At 43.9% G+C, this 21,630-nt stretch overlaps 1 protein-coding gene across 1 annotated transcript; it reads right to left on the reverse strand.

The window, feature by feature from the left end:
* Positions 1 to 443: 443 nt before the first annotated feature.
* Positions 444 to 8,576, reverse strand: LOC122029183 (phosphatidyl-N-methylethanolamine N-methyltransferase-like). Its single transcript, XM_042588123.1, has 3 exons — positions 8,546 to 8,576; positions 7,202 to 7,487; positions 444 to 828 (listed from the first exon to the last, which is right to left on the reverse strand). The coding sequence occupies exons 1-3, from the start codon at positions 8,574 to 8,576 to the stop codon at positions 579 to 581; spliced, it is 567 nt and encodes a 188-aa protein (XP_042444057.1). The 3' UTR covers positions 444 to 578.
* Positions 8,577 to 21,630: the final 13,054 nt, after the last annotated feature.

A 21,630-nucleotide genomic window follows, 5' to 3' on the forward strand; every position in this document is an offset into this window, starting at 1 on the left:
TTGGTCATGTCAAATCGCCCATGTCAAATGTAGCTCACGACCGAGTAGGAAGCGTCAAATCCATACACCATATGGTATAACGTTATAGGTTTTTATACTTCTATTTGTGGAAGTCCAAGCACAATGTATATTTCCTGAAGTTTTAGCTGTGCTAGTGTTCATTCGAGTCTAATACAAGTTCATGTTGAGAAACATATATTGATATCATGGGCCGTGCCCAATACCGCCATTATAAACTATCTCATGCCCTATCTGATGCAACACATGTCGACTCATTTTGTATTCGACCTAATCGACCCACATGTGTTTATAAAATAGACGAGAAATTTCATCACATGGCTTTTTTGTGACAATAATGATGATTTTACATTAGCATATATGAATTTATAAAGATTGATTGAAAACAACAAATTAATTGAACTGATTTCTACATCAAGCAAAGGTGATAGATTATGCTTTATGAAGATTTGTCAATAAATAGAGTTATTTTCCAGTTATAAGGAATACGAAAAATCATAGGAGAGACATCGTTCAAACGTACCGACCAAAATTTTGCGCACTGGATTTGGGTTTGCAAATCAGTGAAGAGGCTTGGCTCTAGTTGCTGAGTCTTCACTCGCTTCTACCTGCATCATCAGGAGATACCCTACAATCCAAAGAACAATGTAGGCCAAAGGAACCCAGCAGAGACATGCAACCAAACTGAGGATGCTTCCCACGTATTGAGGGTCCTTTATGTATCCGAAAGGAAATTCTGTCACCCAAGGCAAGTTCTTGCCGAAACGCACACCATAGTAAGTGCCTGCCTCACCAAGCAACTGATACACCCTGAAAAATCAAAGATAGCATCAAGTCCAACAATCAAGAGTATCATTTGAATAAACTCAGGTTAGATCCACAGGGGCATTCATTTATTGCCAAAGAAACCTTATGAGTTTTTAAGTTCTAACTTGATCCAAAACATATAGATGTAATTCAATTTCTGATGTCTTTCTGTAGTCTCTAACTCAATCTCGACACTAATCTACTTGCTTTATTTTCCCCACTGGTAAAAAAAGGGATAAATCATAAGATCACCACTAGACCAGCGAGAATCACATGGACTATTATATCTTAGCAATATCCAAAGTGAAGCCAACCAACTAAATACCTTGAATGCATTTGTTTGAGACTGTAACAAGTAAAAATGGATATACCCTTTTATAACGAGTATAAAATGTACTATTCTAGCAGCTCTAAATGCTCTACCATTTTTATGTCGAGTTTAAAATCACAGTTTTCTATAGATTTTGTAAATACCCTGTATAAATTTTGATGTAATCAACTGGATTAAATTAGGTTCTACGTTTCTGATTCCTTGTATCTAAGTGTACAAGAACTTAGGAACACAAGAAATTAAGCGAAAGACGCAGCCAGCGAGAAGGATGTCACTGGAAGCGTATCGAAGGGTTTGGTGCATCCGAGGGACGAAGTACTGCGAAAGAATATATCGACGGATGAGAAGGATGCGTGTGACGCTTCCAAGGGACGAGAAACCGGAACGGATGTCTGCTTGAGGAGAGAAGGTCGGAGTTGAGCTCAGGTGAACTCAACTCTGGATGGTCGGAGAATCACCTAAGCGACCAGAGCAGAAGCCGGACAAGTCAACGTAGTGCCTGGACCACCATATCCAGGCGCCCGGTCCCCCCTGGCATAGCAGGGGTGCCTCGGCGAGCCGTTGCTACAACAATGATGTCAAAGCCCACGTCAACAACAGTCCGGGCGCCCGGACCGGTCCAAGCACCCGGGTAAGGATAAAATTTTATCCTCAAACCATTGCGTAGCCTTGCAAGCAGATAAAGTGCACAACTCAAGGCGTCGGATCGGGTCCAGGCGTCCGAGAGTGTCACATCATCAAAAAAAAGTTATTTCGACCAATGGATTATAAATAGAGCCCTAGTCCTAGGAGTTCAATACAACACGGATTTACAACATTTGTTTCAATTGTTTACAGCTTTCTAGTTTTCTGTACTTAATCGATGTAAGAGGCTACTCCGTTAAAAGGAAATTTCTTAGTGGAGTTTTCAAAGTATTGGACTAACAACCTCTCCGGTTGTAACCATGTAAATTGCTTCTGTCTATTACCTTCCTTTTATGTTCTACTTCTGACTAACTAACGTGTTTGTCTTTGCTAAAATTGGAAAGCAAAAGTAAATGTTAATTTTATTTCTGGGACAATTCACCTCCTTCTTGTCAGCCATACCGAGACCAACAATTGGTATCAGAGTTAGGTTCACTTTAGAAGGACTAACCGTCAATTAAAGTAAAATAAAGATGATCGGATCTAGCATCTATCCACCAACGTTCGAGGGAGGGTTCGCGTTTTGGAAGAGACGCATGGAGGTATTTTTCAAAACTGACTTCAATATTTTATTAACAATTAAATTTGATTTTGAAGTGTCCAAAAGTAAAGATGGAAAAGCACTTGAGGAACATTATTGCACTAACAAACAATAGGAAGAATTTATGGTAAATAGTAGCCGAGTTCCATCTTCTGAGTGTGCTACCTGGTCAAGAACTCGAAAGAATCGATACCTACAAATATGCAAAAGAACTCTGGGAAAAGTTCTTAGAACTCCACGAAGAATCAAGAAAAGAAGAATCCAACTCTTCGATGAACATCGCTTCGCCATCTGACTCTTCGATGGACATCACTTCATCATTAGAGGCATCAGAGACCGAGGAGATCACTGGCACAACACTAATAGTCGAATACCTACCTGAAGATGAAGCCACTTCCGAGGAGAGTATTGATAAAGGGGGAGCGTCTATCGACGAGTACGACATGGTAAGTCAGGTAAATAAGCTTCCTCCAGATCAACTGTATAAGTGTATTAAAATGCTAAGTAGATCTTTGTGTAAACTATATCTAGATATCTAAAATCAAAGGAGGATCAAGAAGGCCTAGTTGACGAAAATAAAAATTTTAAAAATCAATTAAAACAATTGAAAAGGAACTTGGCATGTTCAAATTTGAATATTTCTCAAGTTGAATACAATGGAGAGCTAAATTGGTATTTTATATTTCACAAGGGTCAAATCAGAAAAATTCCTAGAAACTATATACCACAAAAACTTCTGATAAATCCAGTATGTAGGAACTTATTTTAGGTTTCAAAAGCATGTCTAATCTAGATCTCCTTCAAATTAATAAATTTGTTAGATTAGAGTTTTTATTTAACTTATGTGATATGTTATTTTTCATACAAACTTACTATTCGAATTTTATTCTCAAAATTATTAATGTGATAAAACTGTAGGTTTTTTGTTAGCAGAAATATTTTCAGAATTTTGTGATTGATAAATAATTTTTTATAAATTAATTACTAAAAATTAATTTTGAATATTAAAAATTCTAGAAAATTGCATTTTCAAAAACTGAATTTTTCTGCTCATATATATTTTATTTTACACACTCAGAAAAATTAAGAAAATTTTTAGAGGTCAAAATTGATTTTTTAATATTTACTTTTTTAAAAATACATGTTTATGTATTAATCGAGTTATATATGTTAAGACACATTTATATTTTTTGTTAAAATTTTCTCTTCTGTTTCACAAATGAAGAATCTGGTGGTATAAAAAATTCGGGATTTTTCGACGAATATATAATTTTTTATGAATTTTTATCAAAAAATTATAATTTAAAGTTTAAAATTTTTTGGAGATGGATTTTTTAAAAACCTGATTTTTCGGCTAACTGTTGTTGTATTTTGAATATCTAGAAAAATTAGCCAGATTTTTAGGATTCAAAGACTATTTTTAAATATTTAGTTTTGAAAGCAACCTATCTATTTAAAATATTTTCTATGGTTAAAATACAAAATATTCTATTCTTGAAATTTTTATCATGTTCTCAAATTATTATGATTATATGTGACAAAAACTTTCAACATTTTTTAACACCTTAAAATAATTTTAAAATTATTTTTTTTTTGATAAATCTGGTTTTTAAATTTTAGAAATTCGAATATTGGAAAGAAAATTCTTGTAAATTTTTTAGCTTTATCAGTATTTCAATAACCCTTGCAAAAAATTTTAAATTTTTTCTCTATTACCCCTATTTTTTTTATGTGATGAAAGGGGGAAAGAAATTTAGGCGGTTAAGGGAGAGTTAATTAATTACAATATTTTATTTGTACTTAATTGCAATATTTTACTTTTACTTAAGTTATTTTTGTTTTTACCCTAACTTAAGTTGGGTTGATGCATATCAAAAAGGAAAGATTATAAATACCCCGAGTAAGTTTTGATATGATCAACCGGGTTAAATTAGGCTCTGCGTTTCTGATGTCTTGTGTCTAAGCATACAAAGACTTAGGAATACAGGAAGTTGAGCAAAAGACGCAGCTAGCGAAAAGGATAGCATGGGAAGCGAGTTGACGGGCTCGATGTATCCGAGGGATGAAGTGTTCCGGAAGAGAACACCGACGGACAAGAAAGATACGCGCGGCGCTTCCGAGAGACGAGAAGCCGGAGTGAAAGTCTACTCGAGGAGAGAATGCCGGAGTTGGGTTTGGGTGAGCTCAACTCTGGATGGCCAGAGAATCACCCAAGCGACCGGAGCAAAAGTTGGACAAGTCAACGTGGAGTTGACTTGTCTAGGCGGCTAGACCATGACCAGGCACCCAGACCCGCTGGCACAGTAGGGGCGCCTCGATGGGCAAGGATAAAATTTTATCCTCGGACCGTTGTGTAGTCGCTGTGAGCAGATAAAGTGTACAACTGGCGACGCCCGAATCGGGTCCAAGCGTCAGGGAGTGTCATGTCATCAAAATAGCTATTTCAACCAGTGGGCTATAAATAGAGCCTTAGTCCTACGAGTTCAGTACAACACTAGTTTACAACACTTGTTTCAATTGTTTACTGCTTTCTAATTTTCTGTACTTAATTGTTGTAAGAGCCTACTCCGCCAGACAGAGATTTCTTTGTGGAGCTTTCAAAGTCTTGGACTAACAACCTCCTCGGTTGTAATCAAATAAATTGCTTGTGTCTCTTACCTTTCTTTTATGTTTCTACTTCTAACTAACTAACGTGTTTGTCTTTGTTAAAATCGGAAAGCAAAAGAAATAATTAATTTTATTTTCAAGGCAATCCACCCTCTCTTGTCGGTCATTGTATCGAAACCAACAGATTTCTATAGTCTTTATTTTGATAATTAACTTATCGAAACCAATAGATTTCTATAGTCTTTATTTTGAGAATTAACTTAGTGTAGGATTTAGACCTGAACTCCTAGGATATCTATCTCTAGGAATCCCAATTCCCAAAACAAAGGAGGTTTAACTAAAATCTTTCAAGTCAAGTGTTTTTTATTAGAAAGCTTGCAATCATGAAGAGACTCATGCCATTGCTTGCAAGTAAAATATAATTAACATACAACAAAAGAAAAATAATTTGTTCTGATTTAGATTATTTATTAATATTGATCCATTTTATTGTTCTTCAAAACCAATGAAAAAAGGGAAAATAATTTTTTTTTTCTCATTTAGCTTATGGTTTATGAACATTGATCCATTTTATTCCTTCAAAACCAATAACAATTATATCAAGCTTTAAATATCACCTTAGATGTCTGCTACACTCTAAATGGAATTCATTAACTGATAAATTAAATGCTCCCTTTCAAGTTCTCAAAATCCTTCAAATTGTGGCATGTGTACTTTCTCAACTGAACTATCATTCAAGAATGCATTGAGAACATCCCACTTCAATTGGATAACCAAAACAACAATATTGTCAACTATGCTCTATTTCTTATGCCACCACTAAGAACTTCCCTCTTGTCAATTTAATCATTGAGATTATGTTTGTTGTCCTATGTTTTTGAGTCATGAAGAATGGATGCTAGGCAAGGAAGTCTAGAAGGCATGGACGGTCTTATGGCAGTTGCAATTGATAGCAAGTTTGAATCGTCTGGTTGAGTAACAATTTTTGTGGATAGGGTTCTTAGATCAGTGGACCAGTCGATTGGTTGGGCCATTCAGTTGACTATTTGTCATCAAATTCACTTTATAAATATCAAGCAAAGGTACTTCAAACTAGAGATTATTCACGCCTTATTCAGGATCTGGATCACATCTACTGCTTCATTTGTGCACTCATTTATTTTTATTCTGATGTACTACACTTCAAACTGACAAAAGTTCTTCGGTCATGTTGTTTTACTTAGAGCTTCTCTTGTACTCTATTCTTTATCTTTAAAAAGAGAAATAAGTTTTCTCCACCTCTATAAAGGTGGAAAAGAGAAGACTATTTTCTTAGTGGATTTGAAGAGTAACTCATCTAACAAGTCATAGGTCGTATAGTAGGAGCTTTGGAATTTCCGAACCACGTAAAAACATCTACATTAGTATTGTGTTTACTTATGATTTTTCCCTGATTTATTTCTACTCTATTAATGCATTGTTATCAAGGACTTGTATTGCATTTGCAAGAGCAACAAAAGGAATTTGAATTCACAAGTGCTTCTATCCATCACATTCTAGATGCACAACAATCTCAACAAGAATATCATAAAATATCAATTTGGTCTAATATAAAATATGAATATTATCTAAATTAAACATTGACACATTATGTCAATGGTGTCGACCACATCAAAACCAACCCAACTCAGATATGATTGGATCAACAGTCTCCCCTTAACACAAGCTACCTAGAGATCAATTGCACCAACAAGTACCATTTAAAAATATTCTATTTACCAATTAATACCTAACTTTAAGTTGGTTATTCCTATATGATATTCTTGTTAACCACTATTTCATTTATTCATTAATTATATCATTTTCTACACCTGTGATAGTTGTTGAATAACAAAACCAACTAATAAGCGAAACAATTTAAAAGAGATGGAACACTTAAGATAATCCCTTAAAAGATTATAATCGATAATGAAAATATCTAGTGGAAATAATATGTAATTGCTTATATTAAAATAGGAAAATATAATAATTGTGAAAATCTTAAGCAAGCCACATGATCTACGCTGTCGAATTAAAATAGGAAAATATCACGTGGATCTTTCTCCGTTCTTTAGGCAATCACCCCAAGCTCCAATGTTTCTCCGTTCCCCGTGTTATTAATCAATAAAAGAATTCAAGATCGTACAAAAGGACTCAAACAAGAAGAATGAGGGTCGGAAAGAGAAAGAACTCACTTGAAGTTGAGGAACTGGCCGACCAGGAAGAGGAGGAGACAGTACCAGGGCGGCCGGGAGAAGCTTGCGACCGAAAAGAGGGAGACGAACTGAATAGCTTTGAGAACGTGGGAGATCTGAGCCATCCGGTGAGAGGGATCGACCCCCTTCCCACACAGGTCAACCCACGCCTGCGGGTAGTTCCACAAGATGTAGTAGAAGGGGAAAGGGAGCAGCACCCCGAGCACCGCCGCCGAGTTCATGGCTGATGGCTTCCTCCCGATCCAAACGGTTCGCCCTTTGCAGACTATTTATATGCCTCTGAAGAGACCGGCTGGTAGGCACCAATTTAATGCGGACCTGGACCGTCCGGGCGAAGCTTTTGGTTAAAAAAATTAAAAAATTTGGCATTTAAATTATCTCCATTTTTTCCTTTCTAAATTACAACATATTGATTATATATATATATATATATATATATATATATAAAAGCTTGGTCAAAAAAATTAAAAAATTTGGCATTTAAATTATCTCCATTTTTTCCTTTCTAAATTACAACATATTGATTATATATACACGGTTAGTTTAAGGTGGTAAACAAGTCAACTCGAGTTAAATTTTAGAGTGTTCAAATTTATTTGATAAGATAACTAAAACAAGCTTAAAATGAATCAAATATTTAAAATAGTTGTTCAAACTTAGTTTAGTTTCTTTTTGATGAGCCTAAGCTAACTAAGTTTCTTTTTGATGAGCCTAAGCTTGGCTTGAGATTGACTTAAGCTTGATTTGAGTTTCATTCGTTTAGATGTTATTGAACTTTCAGTTTAAACTTGACTTGAGTTTGATTAATTTAGATGTTATCGAACTTTCAATTCAAACTTGTTTGATTGTTTAAAACTTTTATTTGTTTGATTAGTTATTGAGCTTGATAATTCAAATTTATTTATTTATTTTAAAAGTTTTTTATTTGTTACTTAGCATGTTGATAAGAGTTTTATTAATGAATATTGATCCTGTTCGAACCAAGAGTCAACGAACGCTGTGGGTGCGGCGCTTCCTGCTGGATCCTCGAGTGCTCCGGCGAACCTGCAGCAAAACCGAGCCGGGAGGGGTGTCCCGGCGACGGCCCTCCGACGCTCAAGTCAGGCGAGAAATAACAAGAAGGTGGCCTCAAGATGAAGATTTTTCATACCTCCGGTGAAGAAATGGAGGCCTTATATAGACCTCCGGAAGAAGCCTGGGCGCGCCAATCAAAGCGACCACCTGCCTTTGACCATGCCCAGGTATGGGTCTGTCAGAAGGGCCATGCCCAGATATGGATCTGTCAGGAAGATGTCCATGAGGCCATACTGATACTGTATCAACCTTCCCATGATATGACGGCAAGGTCCTCCATCGTGCAGTCTTGTGTACGGCCTAATCATCAGACATGCTTCTGCTGATATCCTATACCTCGAGCCGAGCGCATAGGCCGCTCGGCCCCCTTTGTACCCTCCCCTTATCTTGGCCGAACGGACGACCCGCTCGGCCCTTCGGTTCCAGCCGAGCGGACTCCCGCTCGGCCCTTCGATCCTCCTGCCTTGGCGTCGGAAACCCAAGCCCCTGGATGGGTTATCTCTAGCTCCGCTCGGACCTACTCAGCTACTCGACGTGGCCACTAACCGCTTAGTCATCCCTTCCTCGGTCCTCAAGCTGAGACCCTTCAGAGAATGGGCCCCCCATTCTTACCGTCGGATCACTTGCCTTCCCTTCAAGTCTAGTCGAAGGAGGCAGTGAGTCCGACTGACTGGACTATATGTATCCGAGCGGGCGGTCACCGCCTTTCCGTAGCTTATAATATCCCTGGGGTCGTTCGGCCCTTCTGTCAAATTCAGCCGTTCGGCTCTTCATTTCGGTTGTCTTGTCGCTCAACATGGATGTTTGCTTGTCTAGATCTTCTCGAAAATCACGCAAATCCTCTCCATTAAGTCGAAGCATGCGCGGTATGGGCGCATTAATTGTGCCTGGCGACAGAGCGCCACGTGGCTCTTCTCGCGTGGCGATGATGATCCGTACGATGGGACGCTGGTCATTTTGAAACGGACGGCTAGATGATGACTTCGTCTTCCGTGACCTGCATCCGATGGACGAGGCCGACCAGCCTCGTTCGTATAAAGCCCTCGTCTTCGCCTTTTACGCCGCATTCTCTGTTTCATCGCGTATTCTCCGTCGAAGGTGCCCGCTGCTGCTGCATCATTCCGGCCGTCCCAGCTCTCGCCTCTTGGTGGTCTTCGGCTCTTTGGTGATCCTTTCTGTCTACCTTCCCTCAGTAAGCTTCTCCCTTCCCTTACAAGGCCTTCCAATCTTGTTCTGCCTCCTTTGTTCCCATTCCTTCGATTTCTTGCTGTCTTTTTGCTCCTTCGAGATGGCAAGCTCCTCTGAACCCGCTGTTGGAGTTCATGGCCCTTGGTACCTGACTATGGAGAGCCGATTTGATGAGGAGGGCGCTCGGCGCCTTGTTCGGACGTATGGGATTCCCGATAACTATGAAATAGTTGTAGCCGACCCGTCTGACCGGCCCCATGACCCGCCGATCGGCACCGTTTGTTTCTTTTTAGACCAATTCCAGGGCGGCCTTAGATTTCCTACCCATCCATTCATTTTGGAGGTTTGTAATTATTTCCGCATCCCGCTCGGCCAACTTGTGCCGAATTCCTTTAGACTGCTGAGCGGGGTGGTCGTCCTCTTTAAGCTGCACAGTATCCCTCTTGACCCCAAAATATTCCACTTCTTTTTCTACCCTAAACAATCCGAGCTGGGGACTTTTATTTTCCAAAGTAGAATAGGCTTTAAATTTTTTGACAATATGCCGACCTCCAACAAGCACTGGAAAGAATTTTTCTTCTACATCCGACTTCCCGAGCGGCCAGCATTTCGAACCAAATGGCAAACCGCCGTGCCGACCCAGCCGGATCTCGGCAAATTCAGAAGCAACCCGGCATATCTCGGCAACTGGTTGTCCGGTCAGCAATACAAGATTGACCAGTTGCTTCTCAAGGGGGTGTTGTATATTTTCGGATTGTCTCCCGTTCGGGCAAATCTCCCCTTCCGCATGAGTAAGGATTCTTTACTCTCTTAGTCTTTTTTGTCTAATTGATTTTAATTTCTTTTACTGCAGCTGAAGTCATGTGGCGCTCCAAGGCTACCGCTCATCTGAAGTTGAAGGCCGTGGAAATTGAAGCGGCCACCAAGAGAGAGCTCGCCGAGCGGGGTCTCATCCCCAGCCCCTGAAACAGAAGCTGCCCCATCCGCTTCAACGGAGGTAGAGGCGGATCCTGTTTCCTCAGCCCCCGCCGAGCTGGGCGTCCCCCAGGTCGGAGATCCACCATTGGAGGTTCGGCGGAAACGTCGAAGAGAATCCAGCCTTCCGCTGACCTCGCACGCCATCACAGATCGGGACTCCAGCGGCCTCGCCTACTGAACAGCCTTCCGGCTCTTCTCCCTGGACTCGTCGCCGCTTACGTCGGTTGGGCGAGACGTCCACCATAGGGGAGTCCTCACATCAGGCGGCCGCGACTGAAGAAGCGTCGGCCGGCCACCCTTCCATCAAGACTACTCTCCGATTCCCCTCGGAGGAATATTTACTGTCCGCCGATCGGCCTTCGAGCCCCGTTCACGAAATAACCCTGACTGGTCTGCTCGCCAAGCTCTTCGAGGACGCCTAGATTCAGGTGGCCCTCATGACATGCAGCAGGCCACACAGGTAAATTCATCTTTCTTCATGTGTCATGCTATTGTTTGATTCCTGATTTTATTATTTCCTTACAGCGTTGGGCTGAGCAAATCGCCACCAGCCACCGGCTGGCCGAGTTGGAGGATCTCCTGGAAAAACTCCAAGTATCAGGGGGTCCATCGGCCGAGCGGGAGAAACAAACCCTCGAGGCCGAACAGAAGAAGGCTGCTGATCTGGCTGCAGAGGTGGCCCGACTCGAAGACTTAGTGAAGAAGCGGGACGGGGACGTGAAGCGAGCCAGTGGCCGGAAGAGGCGGGCGATTGCTGATCTGGATAAAATGAAAGTTGAAGTCCGGGCCCTAGATCAGCAATCTAAGAAGCTAGAGGCCGAGCTGAATGCCGAGCGGGAGATCCGTTCGGCCGAACGCACAAAAGCTGAGATGGACTTGAAGGCAGTCCAAGATTCCCTAATTGCCTCCCGGGCGGTGCTTAAAAGGTATAAGGAGGGAGAGCCGAGTCGCTTAGCAGCAGCGCGCCAAGAATATCTCCATTCGGAGCGGTTCGGCGCAAAATTCGACGACAATGTCTCTTCTACTTTCGCCGAAGCGGTCAGGGTAACCATGGCGTACCTGAAGAAGGGTGGCCACCTTCCCGAGGGAATGCATATTCCCGCCTCCGACCTGGCGGCCATGATTGATGACATCCCGGACGTCTTTTTTAATTTTGAAGACCCGGAGTGAGGCGAGTTCTTTCAAGTGCTTTTTGTATTTCATCCGCTCGGCGGATGCAAAAATTTTTATACGTGTCGTTCGGCCCCTTATGTTCCTTCTTGTATTTTTTGTTTGCCCTTTTCTGTTTGCATTCAGTGCACGTGAAGTATTGGCAAACCGTCGGCCGACCGGCATTAATCAATCTGGTACTTGTGAACGATCACGGAGCTCGTCGGCGCGGATGTTTATAGCCGATCGGCGTGGCTCTCGATCTTTAACAACGGTGCTCGTCGGCGCGGATGTTTATAGTCGATCGGCGCGGCTCTCGATCTTTAACGACGGTGCTCGTCAGCGCGGATGTTTATAGCCGATTGGCGCGGCTCTACGGTTTAACGTCTGGGCTAGACGGCGCGGATATTTATAGCCGGTCGGCGCGGCTCTCGATTTTTAACGACGGGGCTCGTCGGTTTTCCGCTCGGTTTTTATAGCCGGTCGGCGCGGCTCTACGGTTTAACGTCTGGGCTAGACGGCCTTCGAGGCTAACTCCTTACCAGGTCGAGCGACCTTGGCCTTTATATCCCGCGCTTTAACAATATTTATGCCCGGCCGAACAGCATGGGTCATTCGCTTGCGAATCTGATCGGCTGGGAGGCTTTCACTATTCGGGTGCTTGGCTCGGATAATCCATATGCCCCTTTTACCCAGCTTGGAGAACGTACTCCTGGCCGAACGGCTCAGGGTCTGCTTCGAGCATTTTGGCTCGGATAATTTATCTCCGTCCGGAAGGTACTGGGTCTTCGATCCTCAAGCGCTTGGCTCGACCCATTTACCTCCGGCTGAACGGCGCGGGGCCTTTGTTTCTTGCCAATGCCTTATATTTGTTCTCTTGATTCTTCATTTCTGCATTTCCAATATTAGTCGAAAAAAGTACACAGGATGATTTACAGTGGTACACCTTTCATCCCGCCCGGTAAGGCTGGAGGTGGTTCGCGCTCCATGGCCTATCTAACTGCCGACCGTCCTCATCCTCCAAATAATACGCGCCCGAGCCGATGATTTTGAAGGGACCTGCCCACGGAGCTTCAAGCTTGCCGACGTCGCCGACCGGCTTGACTTTCTTCCAGACAAGGTCGCCGACCTGGAATGATCGGGGGATGACGCGCCGGTTGTAGTTTTGCTTCATCCGTTGACGGTACGCCATCAGCCGAACGGATGCCTTGGCACGCTCTTCGTCGACCAAATCCAGCTCCATATTCCTCCGCTCGGCGTTGCCTTCATCATAACACTGGACCCGGATGGATTCAACGCCGACCTCAACTGGAATGACCGCTTCACCGCCGTACACCAGATGAAAAGGTGTAACGCCCGTTCCTTCCTTAGGAGTTGTTCGGATGGCCCATAAAACGCTCGGCACTTCATCCGGCCAACTTCCTCCCAAATACGGAGAATTTCCCGGTTGGCCACTTCAGCTTGACCGTTGCTCTGAGGATAGGCCACGGATGTGAAATGTTGCTCGATGCCGTAGCTCTTGCACCAATCCTCTAACATCTTCCCTGTGAACTGCCGCCCGTTGTCGGACACTAGTCGACGAGGGATGCCGAAACGACAAATGATGTGTTGCCAGATGAATTTTTGATCTTTGCCAGCGGCTCGGCCTCCACCCATTTGGAGAAATAGTCGACCGCCACTAGTAAAAATTTCCTCTGTCCGGACGCCATCGGAAACGGACCGACAATATCCATTCCCCATTGGTCGAACGGGCATGAAACGCTTGACGCCTTCATTTCTTCGGCCGGTCGGTGGGAGAAGTTGTGATACTTCCGGCATGATACTGTCCGAGCGGCGTCTGTTTGTAAAGTTGGCCAAAAGTATCCGGCCAAGAGGATCTTCTTGACCAATGAGCGCCCGCCCGGATGACTTCCGCATGATCCTTGATGTACTTCCTGGAGGATGTAAGCTGAGTCCTCCGAGCTTACACATTTCAGCAACGGGCGTGAGAAAGCTTTCTTGTAAAGCTGATCACCGATGAGTGTAAACCGACCAGCCCTTCTTCTGAGGAGCCGGGCTGCATATTCATCGGAGGGTGTGGTGCCCAAACGGAGAAATTCTATAAGAGGTGTCCTCCAGTCGCTTGGAAACGTGAGGCCTTACATCCGATCGACGTGCACCACCAGCAGTACCTTTTCAATTGGTTGCTGAATGGCAACTGGTGTTATTGAACTCGCGAGTTTGGCTAACTCGTCTGCTGCCTGGTTCTCCGTTCGGGGGATCTTCTGTATAAGAACCTCTCGGAAAGTAGCTTTGAGTTTTTCAAAGGCCTCAACGTAGAGTTTAAGCCGAACACTGTTGATTTCAAAGGTGCCAGAAAGTTGTTGAGCGGCCAACTGTGAATCCGAATAGAGGGTCACCTGACCGGCACCCACATGTCGGGCCGCCTGCAATCCGCCTATGAGGGCCTCATACTCTGCTTCGTTGTTGGTAGCTTTATAATCCAGCCAGACGGATAGGTGCATCTTCTCTTCTTGAGGTGAGAGCAGCAATACTCCAATCCCACTTCCGAGCCGAGTGGAGGACCCATCCACATATATTCTCCACATAGCTTCCGGTTCTGGCCTTTGCACTTCGGTCACAAAATCAGCCAAGGATTGGGCTTTGATCGCCGAGCGGGGTTGATATTGGATGTCAAATTCACTCAATTCTGTCGTCCACTTGATGAGCCGTCCGGACGCTTCTGGATTCAACAGTACTCTTCCAAGTGGACTGTTCGTCCGGACAATGATGGTGTGAGCCAAGAAATACGGTCGAAGGCGCCGAGCCGCTAGAACCAAAGCAAAGGCCAACTTCTCGAGCCCGGTGTAACGAGATTCAGCATCTTTTAAAATGTGGCTTAGAAAATACACCGGTTGCTCTTCGCCGCTCGCCCTCACAAGTGCTGACGACAGATACATATAAAGTGACTCACCCCCGATCGGCTTGGCAAGTACAGGCAGAGAATTTAGATATGTTTTCAATTCTTCAAATGTTCGGTCACATTCTTCATCCCACTGAAACTTCGTAGCCCTGCGCAGGATCTTGAAGAATGGAAGGCTCCGGTCGGTGGTTTTGGAGATGAATCTGGACAAAGCAGTTATCCGACCGGTCAACCGCTGCACTTCCCTTGTATTTCTTGGAGGCGGCATGTCTTGCAGAGCTTTCACTTTGTTGGGATTGGCTTCGATTTCCCGCTCGGTCACTATGTACCCCAAGAAACGCCCTCCTTTTGCTCCGAAGAGGCACTTTTGGGGATTTAGCTTGACTCCATATTTGCGAAGCGTTCGGAAGGTTTCTTCCATGTCCTTGAAGAGATCGGCCGCTCGGACGGATTTGATAAGAATGTCGTCCACATAGACTTCTAGATTACGCCCGATCTGCTCCTTAAACACCTTGTTCATCAAGCGTTGATAGGTGGCCCCGGCATTCTTCAATCCGAACGACATTACATTGTAGCAATATGTGCCGTCGGTCGTTACGAAGCTTACACTTGATGATATCCTTGATAGGCGTCAAGCATGCAAATTAATTCGCAGCCGGCCGTAGAGTCCACCAGGTGATCTATCCGGGGCAGAGGATAGAAGTCCTTGGGGCATGCTTTGTTTAAGTCCCGAAAGTCGATGCAGACTCTCCACTTGCCGCCCGGCTTGGAGACTAATACTACGTTAGCCAACCAGCTCGGGAACTGCACTTCTCGTATGTGGCCGGCCTCCGAAGTTTCTCTACTTCTCACTGAAATCCCTTTTTCTCTGCTTTATGGCCGAGCGTCCGGTCGGACATGCAATTCATGTTGTGCTATGCTCGGCGAAATTCCGGGCAATTCATGTGTCGACCAGACGAATACATCATGGTTTCGTCGGAGGCATTGGATCAGCTCCTCCTTCGCTTCTCCTCCGGATCGAGGCAACAAAAGTCGTGGCCTCCGATCGGGTCGGATGAATCTGCACCTCTTCTTTTCCTCGTAAATTACAGGGTGGCTTTTCGGTGATAGTATTTACCTCGAAGCACGAGGCTTTCCATGCGGATTTGATTCGCCGGACCATCTCGATGTAGCATCTCGAGCCGCTAGCTGGTCTCCCTACTTCTCCCACCTTGTCGACGGGGAACTTCATCTTCTGGTGGAAGGTGGAGACGACCGCTCGGAATTCGTTAAGGGTCGATCGACCCAAAAGAACGTTATAGGCGGATGTCACACCAGGTGGTTGATGGCTCCTAGGTGGTCTCCAATTAGGTGCAACTACGGGTCCGTCAGGCGCCTCGTCTCGATCAATTTGCAGCTGATCGAACGCCTTCTTGAATATGATGTTGACCGAGCTCCCTGTGTCAACAAATATTCGATGAATAGTGTAATTTACTATTACCGCTTTAATGAGCAGGGCATCGTCGTGGGGCACTTCTACTCCTTCCAAGTCTCCGGGCCCGAAAGTGATTTCCGGTCCACTTGCCCGCTCTGGCTACATCGTGGATCTGCCGGACGCCCCTTTCTCGCTCGATTGAGTCTCCTCCGTCGGCCCGCCAGAATAACGTTGATCTCGCCCGTGAAGTATTGCTCTGTTTCCTCTTCCCGAGCGGATGGTCGTGACTTCTCGACGCCCGATTCTCCTTTCTGAGATCGGCCGATCGGGTGTCTGATGTCACCTCGCGGGTCCGACTTCATGGGTCCTTTGTCTCCGATGGGAGGAGACCGTCTCGCATTCCCGGAACGGATTGGCCACGAAGGGAAGACTTGACAATCCTTCGTGTTGTGCGATTCGGTGGAAGGAGCAACAGGGTCCACCTCTTCGGCTTGGGCCAATCGCCCCACTTCACGTGCGACCGGCGTGGGGATCGGATTGCTTGACTCTCGGTCCTCTAGGTGGCTGCTGAGCGGCGTCTTGTTTCCGCTCGGCAATCGGTGGGAGTTTCCTTTTTCCGGGCGGCTTGTGCTTCTTCCACGTTTATGTATTCGTTGGCCCGATGTAGCATATGATCATAATCTCGGGGCGGCTTTCGGATGAGCAACCGGAAGAAGTCCCCATCCACAAGGCCCTGAGTGAAGGCATTCATCATCGTCTCCGATGTGGCCGTTGGGATATCCATCGCCACTTGGTTGAATCGCTGGATGTAGGCTCGAAGTGATTCTCTTGACTCTTGCTTGATGGCAAACAAGCTGACACTTGTCTTCTGATAACGCCGACTGCTAGCGAAGTGGTGGAGGAATGTCGTTCGGAAGTCCTTGAAACTATCCGTCCGGCAGCCTCCGAAACCACCGTTGAGCCGATCCTGAGAGAGTTGTAAGGAAGACGCGGCACTTTACTCCATCTGTATATTGATGGAGTGTAGCTGTGTTATCAAACTTACCCAGATGATCATCTGGGTCTGTTGTTCCATTGTACTCGCCGATCGTCGGAGGCACATAGTGCTTGGGCAGTGGGTCTCGTAGAATAGCCTCCGAAAATTGGCGATTGATCCGCTCGGGAGATGAGTCCGCTCGGGGAGCTTTCCCCTTTCTGTCGTCTCGCCTAGGCATTTCGTCTGAAGAAGAGCCTCTATCTCTTCGAGCTGGTGCGGCTTCAGGGGTGCGAAATAAGGCCCGAGGGAATGCGACGGTGGCTTGAGGTGCTTCCGCTCGGCCACCAGACGCAGATGTTGCTTGTTGCTCCGGCTGTTCGGCTGATGCTTTTTATTTTTGCTCCATAAGTTTGGTGGCCCTCATCTCGACTAGAGCATCGAGTTCTTCTGTTGAAAGCGTCACCGTGTGTTGTCGTCCAGCCTCGTCCATTGTTCCTGTTCGAATGCAGGTGCGTTCCCACAGACGGCGCCAAATTGATCCTGTTCGAACCAAGAGTCAACGAACGCTGGGGATGCGGCGCTTCCTGCTGGATCCTCGAGTGCTCCGGCGAACCTGCAGCAAAACCGAGCCGGGAGGGGTGTCCCGGCGACGGCCCTCCGACGCTCAAGTCAGGCGAGAAATAACAAGAAGGTGGCCTCAAGATGAAGATTTTTCATACCTCCGGTGAAGAAATGGAGGCCTTATATAGACCTCCTGAAGAAGCCTGGGCGCGCCAATCAAAGCGACCACCTGCCTTTGACCATGCCCAGGTATGGGTCTGTCAGAAGGGTCATGCCCAGATATGGATCTGTCAGGAAGATGTCCATGAGGCCATACTGATACTGTATCAACCTTCCCATGATATGACGGCAAGGTCCTCCATCGTGCAATCTTGTGTACGGCCTAATCATCAGACATGCTTCTGCTGATATCCCATACCCCGAGCCGAGCGCATAGGCCGCTCGGCCCCCTTTGTACCCTCGCCCTTATCTTGGCCGAACGGACGACCCGCTCGGCCCTTCGGTTCCAGCCGAGCGGACTCCCGCTCGGCCCTTCGATCCTCCTGCCTTGGCGTCGGAAACCCAAGCCCCTGGATGGGTTATCTCTAGCTCCGCTCGGACCTACTCAGCTACTCGACGTGGCCACTAACCGTTTAGTCATCCCTTCATCGGTCCTCAAGCTGAGACCCTTCAGAAAATGGGTCCCCCATTCTTACCGCCGGATCAAATATGATTCATAAACATAGCTCGTGAACACTTTTCACAAATATTATTCATGAATATTATTTATGAACATTATTCATGAACATTATTAATATTCATGAATAAACATAAAATAAATTTTTACCAACCTAAATATTATATTTATTTACTAACATTTAGTTTATTTATCACTCTATATTTGTTAAATCATTATTAATCATTATTGGTCTCCTGAAATATATCATAATTTATCATTATTGGTTCAAATATTTATCATTATTTATCGTTTATTCCAAGGAATAATTGGCTCAAAATATTAGCCCCAGAATATCTCATTTGTCAAAAAAAAATAATAATAATAATAATAAATTTTACCTTCAACAAATAAAAGCAAATGTAACTTTTATGGAAAAAACAGTTTTCTTGATCTTCATATTTTTAAAATTATTTTAAATTATAAAATAAGATAGTATTGGTTGGGTTGTAAATGAAACGTTTATATAAAAATTTAATGTTGATAAAAGTGTGATTATATTCTTTTAATATATATATATATTCAATTAAATGAATAAAATTGAATAATTTGTTAAATTAAATAAATAAGTTTGAACATATGTATTCAATTTTTTAATGTTTATTGATCCTATTTTAAATCTGCGAGGTGGTGCACTGGCCCCAGTGAACTGTGATTTCTGATGAAGATGAATTCCTAAAGATCCGGAAGAGCTCCTCAACGATCTTATGCACAGTGAAACGAGTTAACAAAGCGTTAGTGACCTACGACCGGGGTGGGGATTCTTGGCTAGGCCCTCCGACGCTCAAGTCAGTTCCTCTCTTAAAAGTGGAAGAAGAAGAAGAAGTACAGTAACTCAAGTACTTAGAAATAGAGTTTTGGATTCTAAAACTTACTTACCTTGCTAACGGAGAGAATCCCCTTTTTTATGCTATCTCATATAATCTCCGTAGTCATGAGGTGGTCCACGGTTTGTTAGAGTTTGTTAGAAGATGAAGTCATCCTCTAGATTTCGTATAATAATCCTTTAAAGAATCTTTTTTTATTACAGATGTACCTTTTTTGTCATTTGTGACTCATATTCATGATAAAGTATACATAAGAACACGTCATTACAACTGAAAAAGCTTCTAGAAGATATTTCCCGCCAAATTTGCTAGATTATCATATTTATGTACTTCTGTTAAGCATGTCTCAGCTGGTCATTCAAGCAACCCACATATATACTGAGAATACCTTATAGTAAGCATGTTTCAGCCAGGCATTCAAGCCAGCTGCATATATATATATATATATATATATATATGTACTTCTGTTAAGCATGTCTCAGCTGGTCATTCAAGCAACCCACATATATACTGAGAATACCTTATAGTAAGCATGTTTCAGCCAGTCATTCAAGCCAGCTGCATATATATATATATATATATATATATATATATACCTTCTGTTAAGTATGTTTCGGTCGGTCATTCAAGTCAGTCGTATATATATTGAAAATACCTTTTGTTAAATATGTTTCAATCGGTAATTCAAGATGGTCGTATATATATTGGTCTTCCTCTCTTCAATCTAATGGTTCAAAATTGACCATTAAATCCAATGGTTCAAAATTGGCCATTCATCTTCCTTGATGAACTTGAGTTCTCCCAATGAGTCTAACTCATTGAACCTTATCAATCCAATTGACTCCATGAACATCAATCCAAATTGACTCCATGAATATAATTCGAATTAGACTCAATCCAATAATTGGATCCAATTGAGTCTCACTCAATGAGTCTAATTTGAATTAGATTTAATCTAATGATCCATCATATGAACTCATCTCCAAATCAACTTGTTCTTTGTATGTGACCCAATAGGTTTTTGTTGGCAATGTATCCAAATCAACATTTTAGATACAAAACAATGAGTGACATTTAGTAAGACATCATTGCTATCTAACTGACGAGAATGTCGAGATCCGACTTAACCTTTCCATGGCTATTATCTTGTATGACTCAATCTTTCTATCCTTGATATCTAGATCGATCAATGATCAATCAAATAAGCTCAATATCTCATATTAACTCATTTGAGCATGACCATGATTTCTTATGTCCTACAAAAATCAAGGGGTCCACAGATATCACTTCCGTCATATGGAAGGGATAGACCCCATCTACATCACTCATATATCTCCGCATAAGTTATTACATATCCAGTGATCGACTTTATAGTCCACCCTATTATAGGTGACGTTTGTCGATACCAAAGTATACAGCACATTATGTAGGGAACCGTAGTGACTTCAAGTCTAAGGACTGTTGGTGCGGGAAGCATCCAACGATCGAACCCAAGTTTTGATAATGGCAAAGGAGTCAAAGTTAAGCTTATTTGGGAGCTAATATGTCTAATGGAGATTGTAAGAAAGTCCTAAGTGGTCTTAAGCAAAAGTCCTAGCTGCGATTAGGCAAGGTGAAAACCCTAGGTCCTAGGGGGTGGTAACCCTAGGTTCTAGAGGGTAGTAACCCTAGGTGGAGGAAAATCCTAAGGAGTGGCAACCTTAGGTCCTAGGGGGTGGTAACCCTAGGTGGAGGAAAACCCTAAGAGACGGGCAACCTTAGGTCCTAGGGGGTGGTAACCCTAGGTGGTGAAAATCCTAAGGGGGGGGGGGGGGGGGGGGTAACCCTAGGTGGAGAAAAAACCCTAGGGGGCGGTAACCCTAGATCCTAGGGGGTGGTAACCCTAGGCAGAAAGTCCAGTCGGTCTGGAGGACCGGACTGGCATAAGGTAATCTCTCCTGAGGGGAGTAGGTGAGGACGCGTTCCCCGTAGAGGGAACAATAGGCATCGGATCGACCTAGGGTTTCCAGTCGGAAATTCGAAGTCAGACCCGGACAGTCCGATGACTGTCGATCACTTGATTTATCATGTTTATATCTATTCTAACTTTGTCTTGCAGGGTATGTTGTTATTTTGGGACTAACGTGTCTTGCAGGTACAAAAGGAACAAGCTAAGCCTCGGATGAACAGTGTCCGAGGCACCTCCATGGAGCTTGGAGGCGCCTCGGATGCAAAATAGAAGTTGGTTGCGAAGAGGAGCTAGAGGTGCCTCGGATGGGCTTGGAGGCACCTTGGAGCAAGGCTTGGAGGCGCCTTGGAATGGCCATGGAGGCGCCTCAAGCAGGATAAGCGACGAAGGTTTCTATGTTGATCCACGCGGCTGACTCGGGAGGCTTGGAGGCACCTTGGATGAGGTTTGAGGCACCTCTAGCGGTGGATAAAAGGGGTGTTCGAGCAGCAGCTTCAAACAATCAATTCAAAAGTGACCTTCTCTCGTGTGCTGCTAACAAGACGATCCAGAAGTGCTGTTGCAAGTACCCAACAACCCGAAGCTGCATTTTCTTCATCTCTAGTTGTCGGTATAAGTTTTCTTTTCAGTACATTTAATTGTAAACACTTATTGTACTCTTATCGATTTTATAGTT

Source organism: Zingiber officinale, chromosome 10B (genome assembly GCF_018446385.1).
Source record: "Zingiber officinale cultivar Zhangliang chromosome 10B, Zo_v1.1, whole genome shotgun sequence".
In the NCBI taxonomy this organism is placed as follows: Eukaryota; Viridiplantae; Streptophyta; class Magnoliopsida; order Zingiberales; family Zingiberaceae; genus Zingiber; species Zingiber officinale.